This window comes from Helianthus annuus, chromosome 17 (genome assembly GCF_002127325.2).
Source record: "Helianthus annuus cultivar XRQ/B chromosome 17, HanXRQr2.0-SUNRISE, whole genome shotgun sequence".
In the NCBI taxonomy this organism is placed as follows: Eukaryota; Viridiplantae; Streptophyta; class Magnoliopsida; order Asterales; family Asteraceae; genus Helianthus; species Helianthus annuus.
Window position 1 is genome coordinate 22,708,393 of NC_035449.2, and position 22,941 is coordinate 22,731,333.

The window sequence follows — 22,941 nt, forward strand, 5'->3', positions numbered from 1 at the left end:
ATGGACAAGTAAAAGTGGTTTTTGCTTGGTCTTCCGGATGTATAGCAATTTGATTGTATCCTGAATAACCATCAAGAAAACAATAAAATTTTTGTCCGGCCAATTTCTCAACAATTTGATCTATAAATGGCAAAGGGAAATGATCTTTGGAAGTTGCAGCATTTAACTTCCTATAATCAATACAAATACGCCACCCGGTTACCGGCCGAGTGGCGACCTCTTAACCTGCGTCATTTGTGACGACTTGAATGCCCGCTTTCTTAGGAACTGTCTGTGTCGGGCTTACCCATTGGCTATCCAAGATAGGGTATATGATACCCGCATCTAGCCACTTCAATACCTCCTTTTTGACCACTTCTCACATGTTCGGATTTAGTCTCTGTTGTGTGTCGCGAGAAGGACTCATACCATCTTCCGTGATGATCTTGTGCATCACTACCGAGGGACTAATTCCCTTCAAATCCACAATGGTCCACCCGATAGCGGCTCTATGAGTGACCAATATTTTCATCAACTTTTCTTCTTGCTCCCCGGTCAAGTTAGATGCAATGATAACCGGGAGCGTGCTACCTTCACCCACATAAGCATATTTAAGATGCTTGGGTAGCACCTTCAACTCTAGCACCGGAGGCTCTTCCAATGACGGCTTCAACTTTGTGTCGATGCTTTCCGGAAGGCTTTCCACTTGATGTGTCCAAGTGGGCCTTCATTCCTTTGCCGCCATGACCTCTAGCTCTTTCACTTCTTCATCCATGCTTCGATTTGTCTCTCCTTGTAACCTGTCAAACATGAAACATTCCTCTATTATGTTTTCCTCCTCGACACTAATGTCACATAGAGGTATACACTCGTCAATGATGTCCGCCATATATCATTCTTCGCTGACTAGAGGATTCGTTAATCCTGAAAAGATATTTAACCGCAACCGACGGTTACCAAAAGTCATGTCGACCGTGCCCGGTTTGCAATTAATTTGGGCATTCGATGTTGCCAAAAATGGTCGACCGAGGATCACCGTTGGTTGCTTGGTTCGGTCCAAAGAAACATAATCTAATACAAGAAAGTCCACCGGATAGTAAAAGTCCTCAACCTTGACTACTACATCCGTGACTATCCCACGGGGTAGTTTAGGGGTAAAATCGGCTAACACCACGGTGGTGTTAGACACTTGAAGTGGACCAAAATCATATTGGTCGTATAAACTACCCGGCAAGATACTCACACTTGCCCCAAGATCCAAAAGTGCCCATGTCATTTTAAATTCACCGACTTGTATTGAAATAATGGGCGCCCCCGGATCTTGAAGTTTTGGTGGAAGTGCACCCGAAAGAATTGAACTCACATTTTCGGTTAAATCAAGTTTCCTAGGAAACTTATGAGTCCGTTTTTGGGTGCATAAATCTTTCAAGTATTTAGCATAAGAAGGTACTTGCTTGATTGCATCTAAGAGTGGTAAATTGATTTTGACTTGTTTAAAAATTTCCCACATCTCTTCTTGTTGTGGGCCTCGTTTATTTACCACTTTCTTAGATGCTCCCAACAAAGCTTCGGGATAAAGGGCGATATTAACCTCCACACCCTTTTCCTTAGCCTTTGGGACGGGAATGGTCACAACGGGTGTATTTTTATTTATTTTTAAATCATTTTTATTTTGACCCGTTTGACCGTTATTACCTTCATCATCACTTGCATCTTCCACCACCCCTTCAACAAACTTGGGTGATGGTGGCTCAACACCATTATCTATGACTCGACCACTATGTAAGGTAATTTTATTAATTGGTACCTCAGGTGTGTTCTTTGAGCTCGACCCTTAATGCTTAGGGTTCACCGTGGTATCACTTGGAAGTCCTCCTCCATTTCCACGAATTTGAGCCATCTCTTGAGCAAGTTGCCCCACTTGCTTCTCTAATGCCTTTTGATATTTATCCCTCACTTCAAACTCTTTCCTCACTTCGGCTTTGAACTCGTGGTGTGAATTGGTAAGAGTACTCACAGCATTCATAATAGTATCAAATTTCGAATTAATCGAATCATCACCTTGGGAGTTAGAAGCATTACTCCCATTTCCGCCATGATTCTAACCACGTTGATAATTACCTTCACGGTTTTGATACCCTTGGTTACCCCCTTGATTGTAATTCCTTTGGTAACCCCCTTGGTTACCAACTTGACGATTGTTATACGATGACCCACCTTGACCACCTTGATTACCCGATTGGAAATTCGGATTCATTTGATTCGAAGAATTTCCATACCGGAAATTAGGGTGATTTCTCAAACCCGGATGGTAAGTGTTGGAGTTCATGTCATATTGCTTTCGATCCCCATACACTTGGTTTACCTCCTCGGTGTAATCACTCGTCCCCGTTGAACATTGCTCGGTTCTATGACCGATATCTCCACACTTTTCACACACCGCGAATTGTACCACGTTCACCTCCTTTTTCTTTATACGAGCCATTTCCCGCTCTAAGGTAGAAATTCGATCCTTAGAATCAAGATCGGGAAGTGACCGGGAAACGGGATGTTTCTTAGCTTTATCGGCCGATTCCTTTTCTTTTGACCGTTTGCTCATCCGCTCAAGGAATTCCCAATAATTATCTTTGATGCGTGTGTAGTGTAATATATTTTTGGTATATATTTTAAGCCCTTTTTACACTTTTTAGCCAAGTTTTAAATTTATAAAACACGATATTTACTAACACTAAACACACATATGGGCAAGTGCACCCTTCGTGGACGTAGTATAGTGTTGGTAAGATACCGAAGTCGTCCAAGGACACAAGAGCTTTTAGTACCGGTTTATCCTCAACGTCTAATCAAATCAAAATGTTAGAAAAAGATTTTTAAACTAAGAAAATAAAACTAACTAAATGCTGAAAAATAAAATAAAATAAAAATAAAAACAGAAAGACAAGATGAATCACTTGGATCCGACTCGTGTATTAGTATAACCTTTGATTATTTTCGCAGTTTTGCACTTGTTTAAGAGATTATCTTAGTTATTGTAGTAGGCCCCTCTTTTGAAGGCGACGTTACCCTCAACCCAGTAGTTTGAGTCAGCAAGGATACAATCCTAAAGGGTCGGATTATTGAAAGATAATTAATTAAGTTATTAATGCAAATTATGGTAGGCCCCCCTTTTGGAGGTGACGTTACCCTCGACTAAGTAGTCTGAGTCAGCAGGGATACAGTCCTAAATAGCCGGGTTATAGTATTAATAGTAGTTTACTTATGAGGGGGACAAAGAGTTTGGATCCCCGCCATCCAATACCTTTGGGTATTGAAGGAGATCCTACTAAATTTGACCCAGGTCCCTTGCAGGACCTCTAAATGCTGAACAAGGGCAAGACCCTTACCAAACCGTTCCCTTAACCCACGACCAGGTAGCCAACATACCTCCATATAGACCGTGGAGATATGAATGGTGAAAATCTTTTATTTTATATAGACAGTAAAATAATGCCAAGACACCACGGACAAACGATAAGGAAAAATCACCTTCAACATAAGAAACTAGTTATTAAAGTCATTAATACAAAACCAATTAAGAAGTGCAAAAGATTAAAAATAAAAAGTATTATACTAAACACTTGTCTTCACCAAGTGATGTAAGAGACATAGGCAAACATGGCCTTGATTGTCAAGAACTCTTACGATCAATCTTGGATCCCGAGACGACTCACACACTCTATGATGGACAATGGATGATGGTGGTGGATGATGGTGTTGTGATGGTGGTGGGTGGTGGGTGGTGGATGAAGTGTGAGAGAGGTGGTGTGCCAAGGGATGAGTTGCAATGAGCCAAAGCACTCCTATTTATAGGCTAAACAGAAGGCTAGGCACGGCCCCGTGTCCACTAAGCACGGCCCCGTGCCTGTCTGACACTATCTCTCCTCATTAATTGTAATTCGCAATTACAATTAATGCGCCTGCAGTACTTTGGGCACGCCCCCATGTTCATTGGGCACGGCCCCGTGGTGAGCAATAAAAGCTTCTACAGGTTTGTCTTTTCTGTTGCTTCTTGGGCACGGCCCCGTGCTCGCTGAGCACGGGGCGTGTTTAGTCTTCTGCCTTCTCTGTTTTGCTTGGGAGGATGATGTCGAGGGGTCGGGCAATCCACTTTTGTTCCTTTTCTTGTATTTATGTTAGATTTAGCTGCCTTTTTGCTTCTTTTGTTAATTTGAGCTCATTTAATCCTGAAAATACAAAAGGAAGACAAAAACACACTTTTTCCAACATTAGTACTTAAAAAGGGTTAGTTTTATGCCTCATTTGATGTAATTTATATGTTGCATTTTGCACACATCAAATACCCCCACACTTGAATTTTTGCTTGTCCTCAAGCAAAACTCCTTAATATGTGGCTTACACTCCCAAATGGAATGGGTAGAAGAGAAGGTTTTGGCTTGTCATAGAGTGTCGGGATTTTCCAAGATTGTTTAGGTTTTATTTTTACTTATTTACAATCCTTATTCGTCATGATTTATTAAAAACTTTTCATAAGGTAAATTATTTATTAAGGCATAACATACCTTTCTAAAATTCCATTTATATACAAGTTCACATACCTCACAGGAGAAATCACTCACACTCGGCCGAAGGTGTATTTTTAGTGAATCACTCGAGAGCGGCATGGAACTTATTCCTACCATAAGCTTGCGAAGCAATCAATCCTCCTCCTTTTTAACTTTATACCTTTGTAAATATCAAGAGGACTTTTTGGGTGAAGGGTTTGGCTTGGGCTAAAGGTGGGTAGTTGGGTTAGTGGTTAGTAGAAAAGGGCGAAAATCGTAAAAAGCGTCGGTTTTCGTAAAACATTTTGTTTTTGTGACTTTTTATTTTAAATGAAGTATTTATCGAAACAAGCTTTTGTTTGAGTAGCTTTGTTTGTTTATTTCTAACTTCATTGTAATATATATATATATATATATATATATATATATATATATATATATATATATATATTTTTAGTCACACGAAAACCGAGCTTGTTACTTAAAATAAAGGGTAAAAATAAAAAGGATTTTTGGTGGGTAAAAAGGGTTTTGGGTTAAGAAATGAAAAGGTTTAGGCTCAAAGGGGTTAACTAGGGGGAATTTTTGGGTAGGTGAAAAGAAAAATAAAAATAATGGTGTTGAAAGAAAAAGGGTTAGTCCTAATGCCTCCATCATTTACTTACTTAGGTTTAAGTTGGTAAGGACCGGGAATAAATTGTCGTGGCAAGTTCTAGAGTTGTAAGAACCAAGCGGCTATTCACACAAGAAACGAAAAATGAGCATTTAGCGTAAAGATGTATATTTGTATGCTCAATCAAGGCTCAAAACTCACTTTTGTGGGAATGGGTTTTTATGTGATCAAGTATATATAATCGAATTTTAACTAGGCATGTCATGCCGTTTCATAATTTTCTTATGTTGGTTCTTTTTATCACGACGCTATCGGTTGTAAACTTGTAAAAATATTACCTTGTTAGTCTTAGAATTCCCAACTTAAACTTAGACAAGTAAAAAATGAAAATTTTTGAAAAAAATTTGGGGTGATTAGCGGTTCCAATAGAGTTTTGTGTAAGGCTTGTTATTAGGACTTGCAAAATTCAAGGTTTTAGCATCCCCCCACACTTAAATTACACATTGTCCTCAATGTGTCCCAAAAATAGATTTTTTTTTAGGTTGATTGAATGTGTAAAATGGTGTCAAAAGCAAAAATTTATGTTACTGGCAGTCTGGACACGGCCCCGTGTTCAAGTGCCAGTAACGAAAACTTACAGAAGTTGAGCACGGGGGCGTGCTCGCTGGACACGACCCCGTGTCTGACCAAAAATCTGCAGAAATTTGCCAAACAGTAGGTCTAGGCGATGAGCACGGGGGCGTGTCGGCTGGACACGACCCCGTGTGGGAAGTCTGCAAGGCTTAAACAGGTTTCTTCTTCCGGTTTTCCTGTCCTGGCTTTACTGGTGCTAATGATTAGCACTCTAAGCCTCAATTGTACCTGTTTTACCACTAAATACCATACCAAGCAATACCAAACATCCTAATTTACCATAGTTAATCATCCAAACTATAAAGTAAAAGAAAAATAAAGCAGAAAATAAAAAGTAGTCAAGGAAAGTAAATTGTCTAACACTTCGGCACGCAGGCCGGAAATTGTTTTGATAGATAAAGGGGAACCTTAACCTGTGGGCTCGCCCTTAACCCGCTCCTGCTCCTGCAACCTCCTAGTCCATATCCTCATCGCTGTCATCACCTCCATCCCCATGACCCGCCATATACTCCCGGATCTTCCCAATGTCGTCTTGGATATCGTTGATATTTCATTCGATAGCTCCGACCCGGTGGTATGTATTGTTGGCAAGGTTGTAGGTGTTCCTGGTGCACATGAGGTTTTCCTGCAAAAGATCATGTAAACTTTGAAAGTTAGGAAAACCGCCTCCTTGGGAGGAGGATTGCCCCGGATCACCATAGGGTTGATACTGGTAGTGGGGAGGTGGAGCGTGAAGGACTAGTGTCTCCTGTGGGTTCCATGCATGGCCTTGCATCCTTTGAAAGCTCACTGATCCGTCTTCCGCCTCATAAAGTAGGTTCATGGCACGGCAAATGTGATAATCAACTCGTCCTGACCATGGGCTCCTTTCAAAGGACCTAGGAATGCGCGTGAAATGCTTGAAAGGCGGTGCACCCATCCCCCAAAGAAGATAGGGGTTGGTGCATGAGCAAGACGGTTCAGGTGCATGTTTCGAAGCAGGAGATATGGAACATCAAGGGCCCTTCGGTTGTGGATGCAGTGAAGGACTACCAAATCTTTTAACCCAACAACCCCGCTACTGTCATGTCTTTGGCTGAGAGAGTAAGTGAGGAGCCTGTGAATGTAGCGATAGAGCGGATCCCTCAGCTTAGTACTCTTTGTGCTGCTGGGGTTGTAGATTCCTTCACCGATTTGGCCCCATGCGGCTTGGCTCTCATTTTCATCTAGGTCTCGTAATCCCCTGGTGTTTTCCTCATTTCCCGATTCTTCTTCCGCGTACAGTCCCACTATTGCCCTGAATTGTGCCATAGAGATTGAGTATCTCGTTCCACCACATCGAAAAGCAACCGCTTCATTGTCAAACGGGTCACTTCTTGAAGTGAAGGTGAAAGTACTGTAGAACTCCATAGTACATTGATGTACCGACCGAAGCCGAGTGGTCAAGGCAGCCCTTAGTGGTCCGGTAACAAGGTTGTTGAAACGGTCGAGCTGGTTCACCAAGGTCAATAGGTCCGTGCACGCTTGCCTCGGGTATTCCTTGGGCCTTGTTTGGAGTATCTCATATCTAGCCCTTGCATCGAGTTCTGTGGCATTGAATCTTGTGAACTTTGCCATCTGCAGGAATACATAAAAAGTTAGCGTGAAACGATAAAATTTTCGGTGAAAAACTGCAAACAGGTTAGCTGGACACGGCCCCGTGTCCAGCGGACACGACCCCGTATCCAGGCGTCTGTTACTCAAAAACTTCATTTTTCGACCCGGTCCCGAAAATCTGAAAATTTTTGGCCAAGTAGGTGCGGTTTTCCCCAAAAATGAAACCCCAATTGTCGTTTTCCCCAAAACAACCCGTTTACCCCTTCAGTTTTATCTTTTTCGGTTCAAAAACAAGGGTTTGAGGTTTTTATGAGAAATCGGGCAAATCTATCAACAATACAAGTGTATCTACTTCCCATTACACTAATCTAAAGTAATACTAACAGATTACTTCAAAAATTTGAGGTTCGATCCGGATGAACTTCAAGAACCCTAGATTTTTCCCCAAATTTTTGATGTTTAACTACATGCAAGTAACTAATCTAACTACTAATTATGATAGAATCATACCTTGATGTTATTAGATCTAGAAGTAACGTCGAAAATCTGCAGAAAATCGCCTTGACCAGAGCGTTTTCGGGGAAACGGGGCGTGTGGAATGGTGTAACTGTTATGAAAAGAGGGTTTTATCCCGACAGTTGCGTCGACACGGCCCCGTGTCCAGCGGACACGGCCCCGTGCCGAGCAAAGTTTTTTTTTTTTGCTCGTGTGAGTGCCCGTTTTTTCTCTGAAACATGGTTAGAAGACTTACCGGTTTCGATGTATACTTACTCGTTCGTAACATATCAGGTATGACGTGGATGCTTTTCACTCATTGACCGTTTGAAGCGAGATCTCTTCTTCCTCCTCCTCAATGGATCCTCGATAAAGTTTCAGCCGTTGGCCATTGACTTTAAATGGAATCCCATTTCGAGCTTTAATTTCTACTGCACCGTGAGGAAAAATATGGGTGATAGAAAAAGGTCCTGACCACCTAGACTTTAGTTTACCCGGAAATAATCGAAGTCGAGAATTAAACAACAGAACTTGGTCTCCTACTCAAAATTCATTAGGTTTAATATATTTGTCGTGTAAATTTTTCATTCTTTCCTTATAAATTTCAGAGTTAGAGTATGCAAAATTCCTTAGTTCGTCTAATTCGTTTATTTGACAAAATCGATTTCTACCTGCAGTTTCTAAGTCTAGGTTTACATTTTTTATTGCCCAGTAGGCTCTGTGAGCTATTTCTACTAGCAAATGACAACTTTTTCCATAGACGAGCCTATACGGGGTTGTGCCTATAGTGGTTTTATAAGCAGTTTGAAAAGCCCATAAAGCATCATCTAATTTGTCAGCCCATTCCTTTTTATTTAAACCTACGGTTTTTTCAAGTATTCATTTTAAACCTTTGTTAGTCACTTCGGCTTGTCCATTTGTTTGAGGGTGATATGCTGTTGAGACCCGGCGATAGACCCCATATCTTGTTAAGATTTTTTCGAGTTGATGATTACAAAAATGGGTACCCCTATCACTTATCAAAGCTTTTGGTGTTCCAAAACGAGAGAATAATTTCTTCAGAAATTTTACCACTACTCTTCCATCGTTTGTTGGAAGAGCTTCGGGCTCGGCCCATTTAGACAGGTAATCAACTGCCACAAGTATATATTTGTTTCCTTTTGACGGTGGGAAGGGTCCCATGAAATCGAGTCCCCACACATCAAAAATTTCACAAACGAGAATGCCATTTTGAAGCATTTCGTTTTTGGAAGAAATATTACTTGATCTTTGGCAAGCATCACATGTCTTTACAAGATCTTGCGCATCTTTGTAAATGGTTGGCCAATAAAATCCTGAATCAAATACCTTTCGTGCGGTACTAGCGGCACCATGATGTCCTCCATATGGACCTTCATGACAATGGCGGAGAATTCTTCGTGCTTCGCCACCATGGACACACCTTCGGATGAGTTGATCAGCACACATTTTGAAAAGATAAGGGTCTTCCCAAAAGTAATGCTTTACATCGGCAAAGAATTTTTTTCTTTGATGATGTGGCCATCCTTTGGTGACTATACCGCTGGCTAAGTAATTAGCGTAGTCGGCATACCATGGTTCTTGTCTGCTTTCCACCATTTCCAAGGATTCTGTGGGAAATTTTTAGTTGATTGGCTCGTCCCTGGTTGCCTCCAAAGCTGGGTCTTCTAAGCGTGAAAGATGATCTGCAGCATTGTTTTCTGCTCCTCTTTTGTCTTTGATTTCAATATCAAATTCTTGGAGGAGTAGAATCCATCTGATCAAACGGGGTTTTGCGTCTTGTTTCTTGAAAAGGTATCGGATAGCTGCATGATCTGTATAGACTACAGTTTTTAGAAAGAACAAGGTAAGAACGGAATTTATCAAAAGCAAATACCACAGCTAGTAACTCTTTTTCAGTAGTTGTGTAATTTTCTTGTGCATCGTTAAGTGTTTTACTAGCATAATAAATTGGGTGGAAATGCTTTTCTTTTCTTTGTCCCAAGACTGCTCCAACAGCAAATTCACTTGCATCACACATGATTTCGAAAGGAAATTTCCAATCAGGGGCTATCATGATAGGTGCATTGACTAGCATTTCCTTGAGGGTTAGAAATGCTTGATTGCAATCCTTGTTAAAGATGAAAGGTGCATCTTTTTCAAGTAATTTTGTTAGAGGTCTTGAAATTTTCGAAAAGTCCTTGATAAATCTTCTATAAAATCCAGCATGCCCTAGGAAACTTCTGATCGCTCTAACGGAGGAGGGTGGAGGTAATCGAGAAATAGTGTCTACTTTTGCTCGATCAACTTCCATTCCTTCGCTTGAGATTTTGTGACCGAGCACTATTCCCTCTGTTACCATGAAATTGCATTTTTCCCAGTTAAGGGAGAGGTTGGTTTCCTCACATCGGGATAGCATTCGTTCGAGGTTATCGAGGCATTGGTCGTATGAATCTCCAAAGATAGAAAAGTCGTCCATGAAGACTTCCATTGTCTTTTCTATCATGTCATGGAAAATGGCCACCATACAACGTTGGAATGTTGCAGGTGCATTACATAGACCGAACGGCATGCGTTGATAAGCAAAAGTTCCGTAGGGGCATGTGAAAGTCGTCTTTTCTTGGTCTTCAGGTGCTATTGGAATTTGAAAGTAACCTGAAAAACCATCCAAGAAACAGTAAAATTTATGACCGGATAGTCGTTCTAACATTTGATCAATGAAGGGTAAAGGAAAGTGATCTTTCCTTGTTGCTTCATTTAATCGCCTATAGTCTATACAAACTCTCCATCCTGTGACGGTTCTTGTTGGTATTAATTCATTCTTTTCATTAGTTATAACCGTCATACCTCCTTTCTTTGGGATTACTTGGACGGGACTTACCCATGGACTATCGGAGATAGGATAGATTAGTCTGGCGTCAAGTAGTTTGATGACTTCATTTTTAACCACTTCTTGCACATTGGGATTTACTCTACGTTGTGGTTGTATTACCGTTTTGTAGTCATCATTCATTAAGATTTTGTGCGTGCACATGGAAGGACTTATTCCTTTGATATCTACAAGCTTCCAAGCGATCGCATTTTTGTGTTTTCTAAGAAGATTGATTAGTTTTTCTTTTTCTATGCTACTTAATTTAGATGAAATAATTACAGGTAAATTACCATCTTTGTCTAGAAAAGCATATTCCAAACCTTTCGGGAGTTCTTTGAGCTCAAGGGGTGGGTCTTTAGAAGACACCTTATTTTGTGGCTCATCTAGGTCAAGAACTTTAAAGGTTTGTTCTATGGCGACCTCTTCTTCAACAAAGTGGTCAACTTCTTCACTTGTATCGGGCGGCTCATCTTCATCTTCAATTAGGGGGTCATTGTTGCCAAAAGGATATTTCATTGAACGCTCAAGATCTATGCTCCTTTTGAATGCTCCTAATTGAAGAGGTAGATTATTAAATTTCCGGTTTTTCAAAGCTTCATGAGTTTTTACAAAAGGTTTTCCTAAGACTAGAGGAGCGTCATCGAGGATGACGAAGTCGGTCGGAATAACCATTTGATTTGTTTGAACTAAGACATCCTCAACTACACCGATTGATTTTATTACTTTCCGATTAGATAGAAAAATGGGTATTTGAAGTGGAGAAAAATCACTAATACTTAACTTTTCAAAAATGTAGTTAGGCATTAAGTTAACACAAAGATCTTTATCAATGGTGACATTACTAGTAAATGAATTTTGAAAGAAACATGGAACCGGTGTAATGTTAATTTCAAAAGGATCTTCTTTTATTAGTGAAGTTTGATCGTTAGTTAACTTAACACTTACCATTTCTTCAATTTTAGTGTTAGTGTTTGACTCTTTTAAAAATTTAGCATGAGTGGTTACTAAACAATGGTTTTCAAAAGAAGGTGACAAGAGATTAATTTCTTCAAAATTAGACTCTTCTTGAATTTTAACGTTATCGGCCTCACCACTCTCGTTGTTTAGCTCATGTATCGGTTTTTCACTTATTTGTTCTTCCATTTTTAATTCCTCAATTATCGTTTCTTCCTTTTTTAATTCTTCTCTTGCGCGGGACTCCTCTTCCCTTGCGCGAGATTCTTTTATGCATCTTTCGATAAATTTGAGTTTTTCTATTATCCTATCGGCTATGTCGGTGATAGAGTAAGGATCAGGATCCTCATGGCTTGATTCCGGTTATTCGATCCTTGGTTCCTCATAGTACCCATATGAAGAAGATGGTTCATACCATTGTTCTTCATGATAAGTATATGATGGATAAGGGTCGAAACTTTGTTCTTGATAGTACTCATATGAGGTGGGTTGTTCACGCCATGGTTCCTCATAATAAGTGTATGAAGGTGGTGGCTCATATCTTGACTCTTCAAAGTATGAATATGAAGGCTCATACCTTGGTTCATCAAAATATGAGTATGAGGGAAGTGGTTCATACCTTTGGTCTTCATAGGATGTGTATGAAGTCGATGGCTCATACCTGTGCTCCTCATAATGGTTGTATGATGCGGATGGTTGAAACAAGTTACAATATTGTACCGAGTGCGGATTACCACAATTAGTGCAATAGCTTCTCATATAATCATCCTCCTCATAGGTGTAGTTGTAACCTCCTGAGTATTGATCCATAAGAATCACTCAACAGACCACAACTGAGTCTCGGGACCAGAAAACAAAAATAAAGATGGAAACAGAGGCTGGACACGCCCCCGTGTTGGGTGAACACGGCCCCGTGTTCAGGGTCTGTATCTGGGCGTTTTAATTAAAGTTACTGGTCTCGTTGAACACGGGGGCGTGTTCAGTGAGCACGGCCCCGTGTTCAGACTCTGTATCTGGGTATCTAACTAAAAATATGCAGCACGGGGGCGTGTTCAGTGGCCACGGCCCCGTGTTCAGGCTACTGTAAATGCAAACTAAACTAAAATGCAGAAAAATGTGCGCGCGTTTTGAAAAGGTTTTGAAAAACTGATTAGGCCGTCGATTTTAAGCTTTCTTAAAATCCTTGTGTCCCCGGCAACGGCGCCAAAAACTTGATGCGTGTGTAGTGTAATATATTTTTGGTATATATTTTAAGCCCTTTTTACACTTTTTAGCCAAGTTTTAAATTTATAAAACACGATATTTACTAACACTAAACACACATATGGGCAAGTGCACCCATCGTGGACGTAGTATAGTGTTGGTAAGATACCGAGGTCGTCCAAGGACACAAGAGCTTTTAGTACCGGTTTATCCTCAACGTCTAATCAAATCAAAATGTTAGAAAAAGATTTTTAAACTAAGAAAATAAAACTAACTAAATACTGAAAAATAAAATAAAAATAAAAACAGTTAGACAAGATGAATCACTTGGATCCGACTCGTGTATTAGTATAACCTTTGATTATTTTCGCACTCTTGCACTTGTTTAAGAGATTATCTTAGTTATTGTAGTAGGCCCCTCTTTTGAAGGCGGCGTTACCCTCAACCCAGTAGTTTGAGTCAGCAAGGATACAATCCTAAAGGGTCGGATTATTGAAAGATAATTAATTAAGTTATTAATGCAAATTATGGTAGGCCCCTCTTTTGGAGGTGACGTTACCCTCGACTAAGTAGTCTGAGTCAGTAGGGATACAGTCTTAAATAGTCGGGTTATAGTATTAATAGTAGTTTACTTATGAGGGGGTCAAAGGGTTTGGATCCCCTCCATCCAATACCTTTGGGTATTGAAGGAGATCCTACTAAATTTGACCCAGGTCCCTTACAGGACCTCTAAACGCTGAACAAGGGCAAGACCCTTACCAAACCGTTCCCTTCATCCCCGACCAGGTAGCCAACATACCTCCATATAGACCGTGGAGATATGAATGGTGAAAATCTTTTATTTTATATAGACAGTCAAATAATGCCAAGACACCACGGACAAACGATAAGGAAGAATCACCTTCAACATAAGAAACTAGTTATTAAAGTCATTAATACAAAACCAATTAAGAAGTGCAAAAGATTAAAAATAAAAAGTATTATACTAAACACTTGTCTTCACCAAGTGATGTAAGAGACTTAGGCAAACATGGCCTTGATTGTCAAGAACTCTTACGATCAATCTTGGATCCTGAGACGACTCACACACTCTATGATGGACAATGGATGATGGTGGTGGATGATGGTGTTGTGATGGTGGTGGGTGGTGGATGAAGTGTGAGAGAGGTGGTGTGCCAAGGGATGAGTTGCAATGAGCCAAAGCACTCCTATTTATAGGCTGAACAGAAGGCTGGGCACGGCCCCGTGTCCACTGGGCACGGCCCCGTGCCTGTCTGACACTATCTCTCCTCATTAATTGTAATTCGCAATTACAATTAATGCGCCTGCAGTACTTTGGGCACGCCCCCGTGTTCACTGAGCACGGCCCCGTGGTGAGCTATAGAAGCTTCTACAGGTTTGTCTTTTCTGCTGCTTCTTGGGCACGGCCCCGTGCTCGCTGAGCACGGGGCGTGTTCAGTCTTCTGCCTTCTCTGTTTTGCTTGGGAGGATACTGTCGAGGGGTCGGGCAATCCACTATTGTTCCTTTTCTTGTATTTATGTTAGATTTAGCTGTCTTTTTGCTTCTTTTGTTAATTTGACCACATTTATTCCTGAAAATACAAAAGGAAGACAAAAACACACTTTTTCCAACATTAGTACTTAAAAAGGGTTAGTTTTATGCCTCATTTGATGTAATTTATATGTTGCATTTTTGCACACATCAATCTTCATGATTGCTCAATAAGGTTCCATTGCTCGTTGACTCGAGGCGATTCCACGTTGCATCATCCAATCCCCGTATAAAACACTTAACCAACTCCCACTTTTCTATTTGGTGATGTGGGCATTTCCGAATTAACTTTTTTATCGAGTGAACGCTTCATGCAACGGTTCACTCGATAATTGCCGAAACGACCTTATTTCATCCCGTGCATCATCGGTCTTCGCCATTGAATAATACTCATCGAGAAAGACTTGTTGCATCTCACCCCATGTTCGGATACTATTCGCTGGAAGTGTGAGAAACCATTGCTTTGCCTTGTCTTTTAGCGAGAATTGGAACAATCAAAGTTTGACCTCCTCCAATGCAAAGTTGTGCCCCCCGATAGTGTTACAAATGGAGTAAAACTCCGCCAAATGCGTGTACGGCTCATCATTAGACCTCCCATTGAAATGGGGAAGTATGTTGATGTAATGGGGCTTGCAATCGAACATTCTCCTTTCGCACACAATTGGAGAGTCGTTATCGGTAACTACCGGTCGAAAATGGTCATTCACTCCCCGTGGAGGTTGTTGACGACGTTGTGGACCGTTAACCTCTTAATCGACCGGTCTTCGATTATCCCTTCTATCACCTCCCCTATCACCTCTTCGGTTGCCACCTTGGTTACCCCTTTGATTACCCCTCCCACGAAACGAGGAATCCGGTTAGGGTTAGCATTGTTGTTTTTGTTGTAATACCCGTCGTTCCGGTTCCTTTGATTGTTGTTTCGTGGTTGGCGGTTATTTTCGTAACCATCATTTCTCCTATCCCCGTACCCGTAGTCATCATTCCCCACAAAATTGGCGTTTTGATAGCCGAACTCATCATCTTCAAACCTTCTTGCATTGTAGATGTTGCCTTGATTCACATACCCCCAATCTTCGTCATCATTAGCCTGATCATCATAATAGCCCCCATCATCCGAATTTTCCGTATGAACACTCACATGTTCCGGCGATTGGTAACCGGGAACACTAAACGGCTCATCATCGGGGATGGCGTTCCTCAAATCGTCTATGTTAAAGAACGGGTCTTCATTCGCGGGATTGCCACGATCTCGATTATCTCGACGGTCGGAATTGACATTCCGGTCATCAAGGTTGACGGGTAAGGAAGTTTGTCGATAAAGGTTTTGTTGTTGGGGTGTTCTTTGGGTGTTGTTGGGATTTTGGTTTTGGAAAGGTGGTGTGGGTGGTCCGGTGTTGTTATTACCACCCGGTCGCTCTTGAGGTATAGGTTGAACATTTTGGGCGGGATTAAAGTTGCTTCGGTATTGGAATTGGTTTTGGTTGAGGTTTTGATTTGAGTTTTGGTTTGCCATTGAATCGGTTTCAATGGTCGGTGTGAGTTGTGGTGTTTGATTGGTTTGATTAGAAGCAAGAGTTGCTTCTAATCGGCTTGCTAGGTTCCTTCTTGCAACTCTCTCGATTTCCGGTTCGTAGATTAATGGTGAAGTCCTCCCGGAGTTTCGCGTATGCATACACTACCTGTAACCTGCACAAGTAACACACCCGCGTAACAAGGAAAAAGACAAAGTGCAAAAAGAAACTAAACAACTTAAATAGATAATCACGCAAATTCAAAAAATAATCCAAACACAAAGCGCACGCACTCCCTGGCAACGGTGCCAAAATTTGATCGGAGTGTCGCGCTCCGGTCAAAGATAATATTTATAGTCCCAAATTACCCTTAACAAATAGTTAGTGGTAGTAAGGGGTTGAACCACGAAGAGTCTGTGGTTTGCGATTGGATTTGAATGAATTCAAGTATGTGTCACAATTATGAAGCTAGCTATTTTGTTTTTATATATTTTTGTTTGATTGAAAAGATTGTGAATTAAAATTACTAAAATAATTGGATTGATTAACTACTAACGATTAATAAATTGCAAGGAATGAAATTGATTGATTAAACAATATAAAGAAAACAAGGTTCACACCCGGTTCGGTAATTGAAGTACTAGGGTTTCTACACGTTTTCGATTCGATTCAATTGCAAATATGATTAACAAATTTAGTGTTACAAGGCTTAGGTGCCAAGAGCTATCAACGTCGTAATTGACGGACCACAATGCACTTCGTTGCCAAGAACATGTAAACTCTAACCTAGATAAGTATTAATTGCACATAAACATTTCGCAAAGTCAAATTTAATCTTCACTCGACAATTCACGAATACAATACCAATGCAAGACAATTATCATAAGTTTCAAAATCAAATCACAACTTGTCACAAACCAAATCTCAAATACATTGTTTAAACCCTAAGAACTTACAAAAACCTACACCGGGGTGAAACCTCCAAGAATTTAGCCGCTCATGGTGAAAAAGGCACGATCAACGGATGCTTGAGACTTGAATTGGGTCATCTTGAAGCTTGAAGATGGATGAATGGATGAATGGTTAGGGTTATAGAAGGTTGGTGATGATGGATTGAAAGATGAATGGAATGGTTGTGAATTAGGGTTCTTGATTGTGATTCGGATGAAGGTTGGTGATGATAGATGGATTGGTGATGATAGATATGAAATATTCGGCTCCAAAGATGAATTCAAAACTCAAGATAAGTGTAACCCCCGAATTGATGGTCCCCATGTCTTTTGATTCGTTACCCAAACCAAAAGAACAACCATTTCGCGTCATCATCATGGAGAGGCCGTCGCCGACGGCTTGAAGCCCCGTCGGCGACGGTCGGTGGTTATTCAATTCTTGCCGATGACCTAACATGCTGTCTACAGTGAATTCTGACGACAGAAACTTACACAAGCCGTCGACGACGGACCATATAGTCGTCGGCGACGGCCCCCGGAACTTTGACTTTCTGTTTTTTCCATTTCTTGAGTCCGGTTGACCCGTTTCGCGTCCCGGTGGTTCCGTTTTCACTCTGGTGACCCGTAAAGCTCCCGAAAAGCTCCTTAAACTCTGCTAGACCTACAAAACAATTATCTAATCAAAAGTAGGCTATTCAAAATTAAAACTTAGGTAAAAACATCAAATTACACATTCGTTTATTTATAAATGCTTTTACGTAAGCTTGCACGTTGTCCGCAACCTAAAACGTTAATTCTAATCTCAGATCAAACTAAACTTACGCAGTTTATTCTATGTGTAGTCTATGTGGTAAACTTGATCGTCTATGGTATGATGTGATGTGGTATGAAACACTAAGATGACATGGAAGTACGGGACAGAAGTGGTGTGTCCGAAGCATGGTGGATACGCCGCTGGTACTTCCTATATATAAGTGCTTCTGGCATATTACCAACTTCCGTACCAAGTGCCATGCGAGATTTAGTGTTTGCAGACCAGTGTGGAAAGTCTATGTAATCTATGGAAGTCTATGTAATCTACGGAATGCCTATGTGATCTATGGAACGCCTATGCAATCTATGAACATACTACATAATCTATGAAAATTCTAGCATGATCTATGGATAACCTATTGTGTTGATCTATGATAATCTAGCGCATTAAACCATTTTGAGCTAATCTATGTTAAACTACCATGGTCTGTTGGTTTAATCTATGATCATCTACTTGGTTAGTCTATGTTAAAACTATCTACTCAAGCAAGCTATGATAATCTATCGGTATAACCTATGCCAAACTATGAAATGATCTAGGTTAATCTACTTGAGTATTCTACGCTGATCTGTGTGAGTAATCTATGCGAATTAATTGAGTAATCTATAAGTAATCTACGGTAACCTATTAATCCATGAGAATATATGATAATGATGAGTTGGTATGTTGAGTGTTGCGACACGTAGCATGATACCGAGTACGGGGAGAGGCGATGTGCCCAAAGCGTGGTGGATACGCCGCTGGTACTTCCTATATATAAGCGTTTTTGGCTTGTTGACCAAACTTCGTACAACGTGCCATGTGAAGGTCATGCGTTTTGTGGTGTTAGTCTATCTCGTATCTTAATCTTTTAAACAATCGTGAGTGAATCTTTATTATGGGACTTCGTAACCTAGACTTATACGATCCTTATGTTGGAACTCGTAGATGTCTACTCGAAGACTCTCTGACAACCTAAGGAAATCAAGGGAGAAGTCCCAGAAAAAGATGATGTCATTCATGGCCGACCAGATCACTCGGGTCGTGCCAAAGATTGTTTCTGAACTTCAAGGATCTACCACTCCTCCATCCTCTGTGGACTCTAAGGTAGAGAAGCTGAAAGCTACCAAGTTCAACTACAAACACTTCGTCTCCTGCAACCCCAAACCGTTTACGGGCAGTGATGGGGTGATAGCTATGTTGGAGTGGTTTGATAGCATAGAGGTCACTTTCATCAACAGTGAATGCCCTGAACATTTGAAAACCAGGAGTGCAACTGGAGTGTTTCAGGGCAAGGCTTTAGAATGGTGGTCCAATGAAAGAAACATCCATACTAATGAGGCAGCCTATGCTCTCCCGTGGGCCGAGGTGCGAAAACTCATGATGCTCGAGTTCTGTCCTCCCCATAAGCAGCTCAAGCTCAAAGAAGAATTCTGGCACTTAAAGCAAGTTGGTGATGACAACATGGCGTATACTACCCGGTTCAAGCAGCTAAGTTTTATCGTTCCTCACTTGGTTTCGAATCCTAAGCGAATGATAACCAAGTATATCAATGGTTTGCCCCCTGCTATGCGTGATTCCATCGAAGCAGCTCAGCTAGGATCTATTGAGGAAGTCTACCGTCTCGCAACTAGTGTCAACAACAATCGTGTGCGTGACAAGCAGTTTGCTACCCCTGCTCCTTCGAAGTCTGCAAATCAAGTAACCCAGCAGCCGAGTGGAAGCAAGAACAAGAAACGAAAAGCTCAGGGCTCGGGCTGTAATGCTATTACCCCTGCTGCTAACCCTGCAGCAAAACCTGCTCCTGGTCCTGCTACTGCTAACCCTGCTGCTCCTGAAGCAAAGAAGTAATACACTGGGTCTTATCCCAAATGTGCAACATGCAACTTTCATCATCCTGCTACTTCTGCATGCCGATTGTGTACCAACTGTAACCGCTATGGTCACATGGACCCCTACTGTCGTCAAGCTAATCCTGCTCCTCAAGCTCAGCAAGCTCCTGCTCCACCAGTTCAAGCAGCTCTTCCAGCTCCTCCTCTGCAGAACCCCAGGCCAGTCAACGTGTTCGTGCATGCTACAAGTGTGGAGATACTACCCACCTCTGTAACCAGTGTCCTCAGCTGAACCAGGACCAGCAGCCAGGCGCTCGTGGACGAGCGTTCAATCTTAATGCTAATCAAGCTCGTAATGACAATGACGTTGTTAATGGTATGTTCGTTGTTAATAACCTTTACGCTTTGATTCTATTTGATACTGGTGCCGATAAGAGTTTTGTGTCCGTGGAATTCGAGTCTTTGATAAATTGTACACGCTCTAAGTTACCAGAGTCGTTCTCTGTTGAGGTCGCCAATGGTAAGTCAATTCTTGTGAACTCTATCGTGCGTGACTGTTCCTTGATACTTAACGATCACGTATTCGCTATTGATCTTATCCCAATGCGTTTGGGTAGTTTTGATGTCATTATCGGTATGGATTGGTTGCGTAAGAACCATGCCGAAATCGTGTGTCACGAAAAGCTCGTCCGTCTCCCCTTTCCGTCTGGTGATCTTTTACATGTCTATGGGGACCGACCTTCGAAAGGACTAAGGCTGATGTCATGCACACAAGCGAGCCGGAGTTTACGTAAACAGAACCCTACTTTCTTGGCCCACGTGGTGGAACAAAAGGGCAAGGAGAAGAACATAAACGATTTTCCAGTTGTGTGTGATTTTCCTGATGTCTTTCCTGAGGATTTACCCGGTCTTCCTCCTCCCAGATCCGTTGATTTTCGTATTGATCTCGTACCTGGTGCGACTCTTGTCACCAGGGCTCCTTACCGTCTTGCACCTTCCGAGATGCAAGAGTTATCCAGCCAGCTACAGGAACTGCTCGACAAAGGTTTTATTCGTCCAAGTACCTCCCCGTGGGGTGCTCCCGTATTATTTTTCAAAAAGAAGGATGGTTCGTTTCGTATGTGTATCGATTATCATGAACTGAATAAGCTTACCGTGAAGAATCGCTATCCTTTGCCTCGTATTGATGATTTGTTTGACCAACTGCAAGGCACCTCGTGTTTCTCTAAGATTGACCTACGTTCTGGATATCATCTACTACGTGTTCTCGAAAATGATATTCCTAAAACTGCGTTTCGTACTCGATATGGGCACTACGAGTTCGTGGTCATGCCTTTTGGTTTGACTAACGCACCTGCCGTGTTCATGGACTTAATGAACCACATTTGTAAACCCTATTTGGATCGTTTTGTTATAGTCTTTATTGATGATATTCTTATTTATTCTAAATCTAAAGCTGATCATGCTCGCCATCTACGTCTTATGCTTGAACTTTTACGTGGTGAACGTCTGTATGCTAAGTTTTCTAAATGTGAATTCTGGATTGATGAAGTGCAGTTTCTAGGGCATATTGTTAGTAGTCAGGGTATTCATGTTGACCCTTCGAAAATCGAGGCAGTGAAGAATTGGTGTATGCCTAAATCCGTGTCTGAGATTCGTTCCTTTCTAGGATTGGCGGGTTATTACCGACGGTTCATCGCAGATTTCTATAAGATCGTTGTTCCTCTTACTACTCTAACCCAGAAGGAAAAACCCTTTATTTGGGGTCCCGACTAGGAAGAGTCCTTTCAGACTCTTAAGAACCTTTTGTGTAATGCTCCTGTTTTGACCCTACCTGATGGAAATGACGATTTTGTGGTGTACTATGACGCCTCGAACTGTGGTTTGGGCTGTGTGCTCATGCAGCGGGACAAGGTTATCGCTTATGCCCCTCGTCAACTCAAGGTGCATGAGAAAAACTATACTACTCACGATCTGGAGCTTGGCGCGGTTGTTTTTGCGTTATAGATATGGCGACACTACCTTTATGGTACTAAGTGTGTGGTCTTCACCGACCATAGGAGCCTTCAACATATCTTTGACCAGAAAGAGCTGAACATGCGATAGAGGCGTTGGGTCGAATTGCTTAACGACTACGACTGCGAAATTCGCTACCATCTGGGTAAGGCGAACGTAGTGGCCGATGCTATTAGTTGTAAGACTCATGTCCAGGCTATCCGTATATCTAGTAATTTGCATGCTTGTATTCGCGAAGCTCAGTATTCGTCTGCTAATGTCACACCCCGACCACGTAAAACAACAAAACGTGGCGGAAACGTCGGGGAGTGTTGTAACAGAATCATTGTTTCACAACCATGGAATAAATAGTTTCGTTTTATTGAATTATTGAACTAAATGTTTTGATACAAATTAGATAAATACAACTATTATCCTCCAAGTTTTAAAGTCGCTAAGGCCTTGTCCATTCCTATGTGAGAATACACCAATATCATCAATCAAGCATCATCAACTATTGTACCTGAAACACATGTGAAAATAGGTACGTCAGCATAAAAATGCCGGCGAGTACATAGGTTTTGTATGAGTTTCAGATTCATGGCTCGTTTTACATATTGCAATACTTATTTAAAAACCTTGTTTTGAAATGTATAGTATTGCGACATAAATAACCAACTCAAATCAAATTGGTTATAATTTATAAAAAATCTCGTAGCCATGATTCTTAACCCCAAAACATTTGTTTAATTAAATCCAGATTTGTAAATCGTTTATGGAATAAAACTCGAATAGTATAATATATTGTTGGAAAACCTTGTATTACAACTTTGTTTTGTTTACCATTGCCCAAGTGATCTAGATAACGCAACGATATATAATGTATTAAAAGCACTTATATATAGGAAGTACCAGCGGCGTATCCACCATGCTTTTAACACATTATACCCGCCCCGTTACCTAATCACTTCCCTATCCCATTGGTTCAAACAGGTTTCAACGGTTCATGTCAATCAATGGTTACAAACGTTCACATAGTCAAGTAGTCACAAACGGTTCATATAGTCCAACGGTTCATCTAGTTAACGGTTGCAAACGGTTCACATAAGCAACGGTTACTAATGGTTCACATAGTCAAATGATTACAAACGGTTCACATGATCAAATGGTTACAACGGTTCAAATGATCAAATGGTTACAACGGTTCAAATGATCAAATGGTTACAACGGTTCAAAATGTAAAACAATGTGTCCATATGCTGGATGAGCATATGCGACAAAATGTAGTATATGGAAATCAATGTGCTAGCATGTTAAGTGAACATACATAGCAAAACATAATGAAATCGTGTACTAATAATGTACTATTGAACATAGTAAGTATATGATATAAAAACATGGGAAACATGAGAGTATCAAGTAGGCACATGTGTTCCACCCCAAAAC

The 22,941-nt window shown here is 41.1% G+C and overlaps 1 protein-coding gene across 1 annotated transcript; it reads left to right on the forward strand.

Moving 5' to 3' along the window:
* Positions 1-18,616: 18,616 nt before the first annotated feature.
* Positions 18,617-19,519, forward strand: LOC110923838. Its single transcript, XM_022167895.1, has one exon. It carries the CDS (start codon positions 18,617-18,619, stop codon positions 19,517-19,519), a length of 903 nt encoding a protein of 300 aa, XP_022023587.1.
* The last annotated feature ends 3,422 nt before the right edge of the window (positions 19,520-22,941 follow it).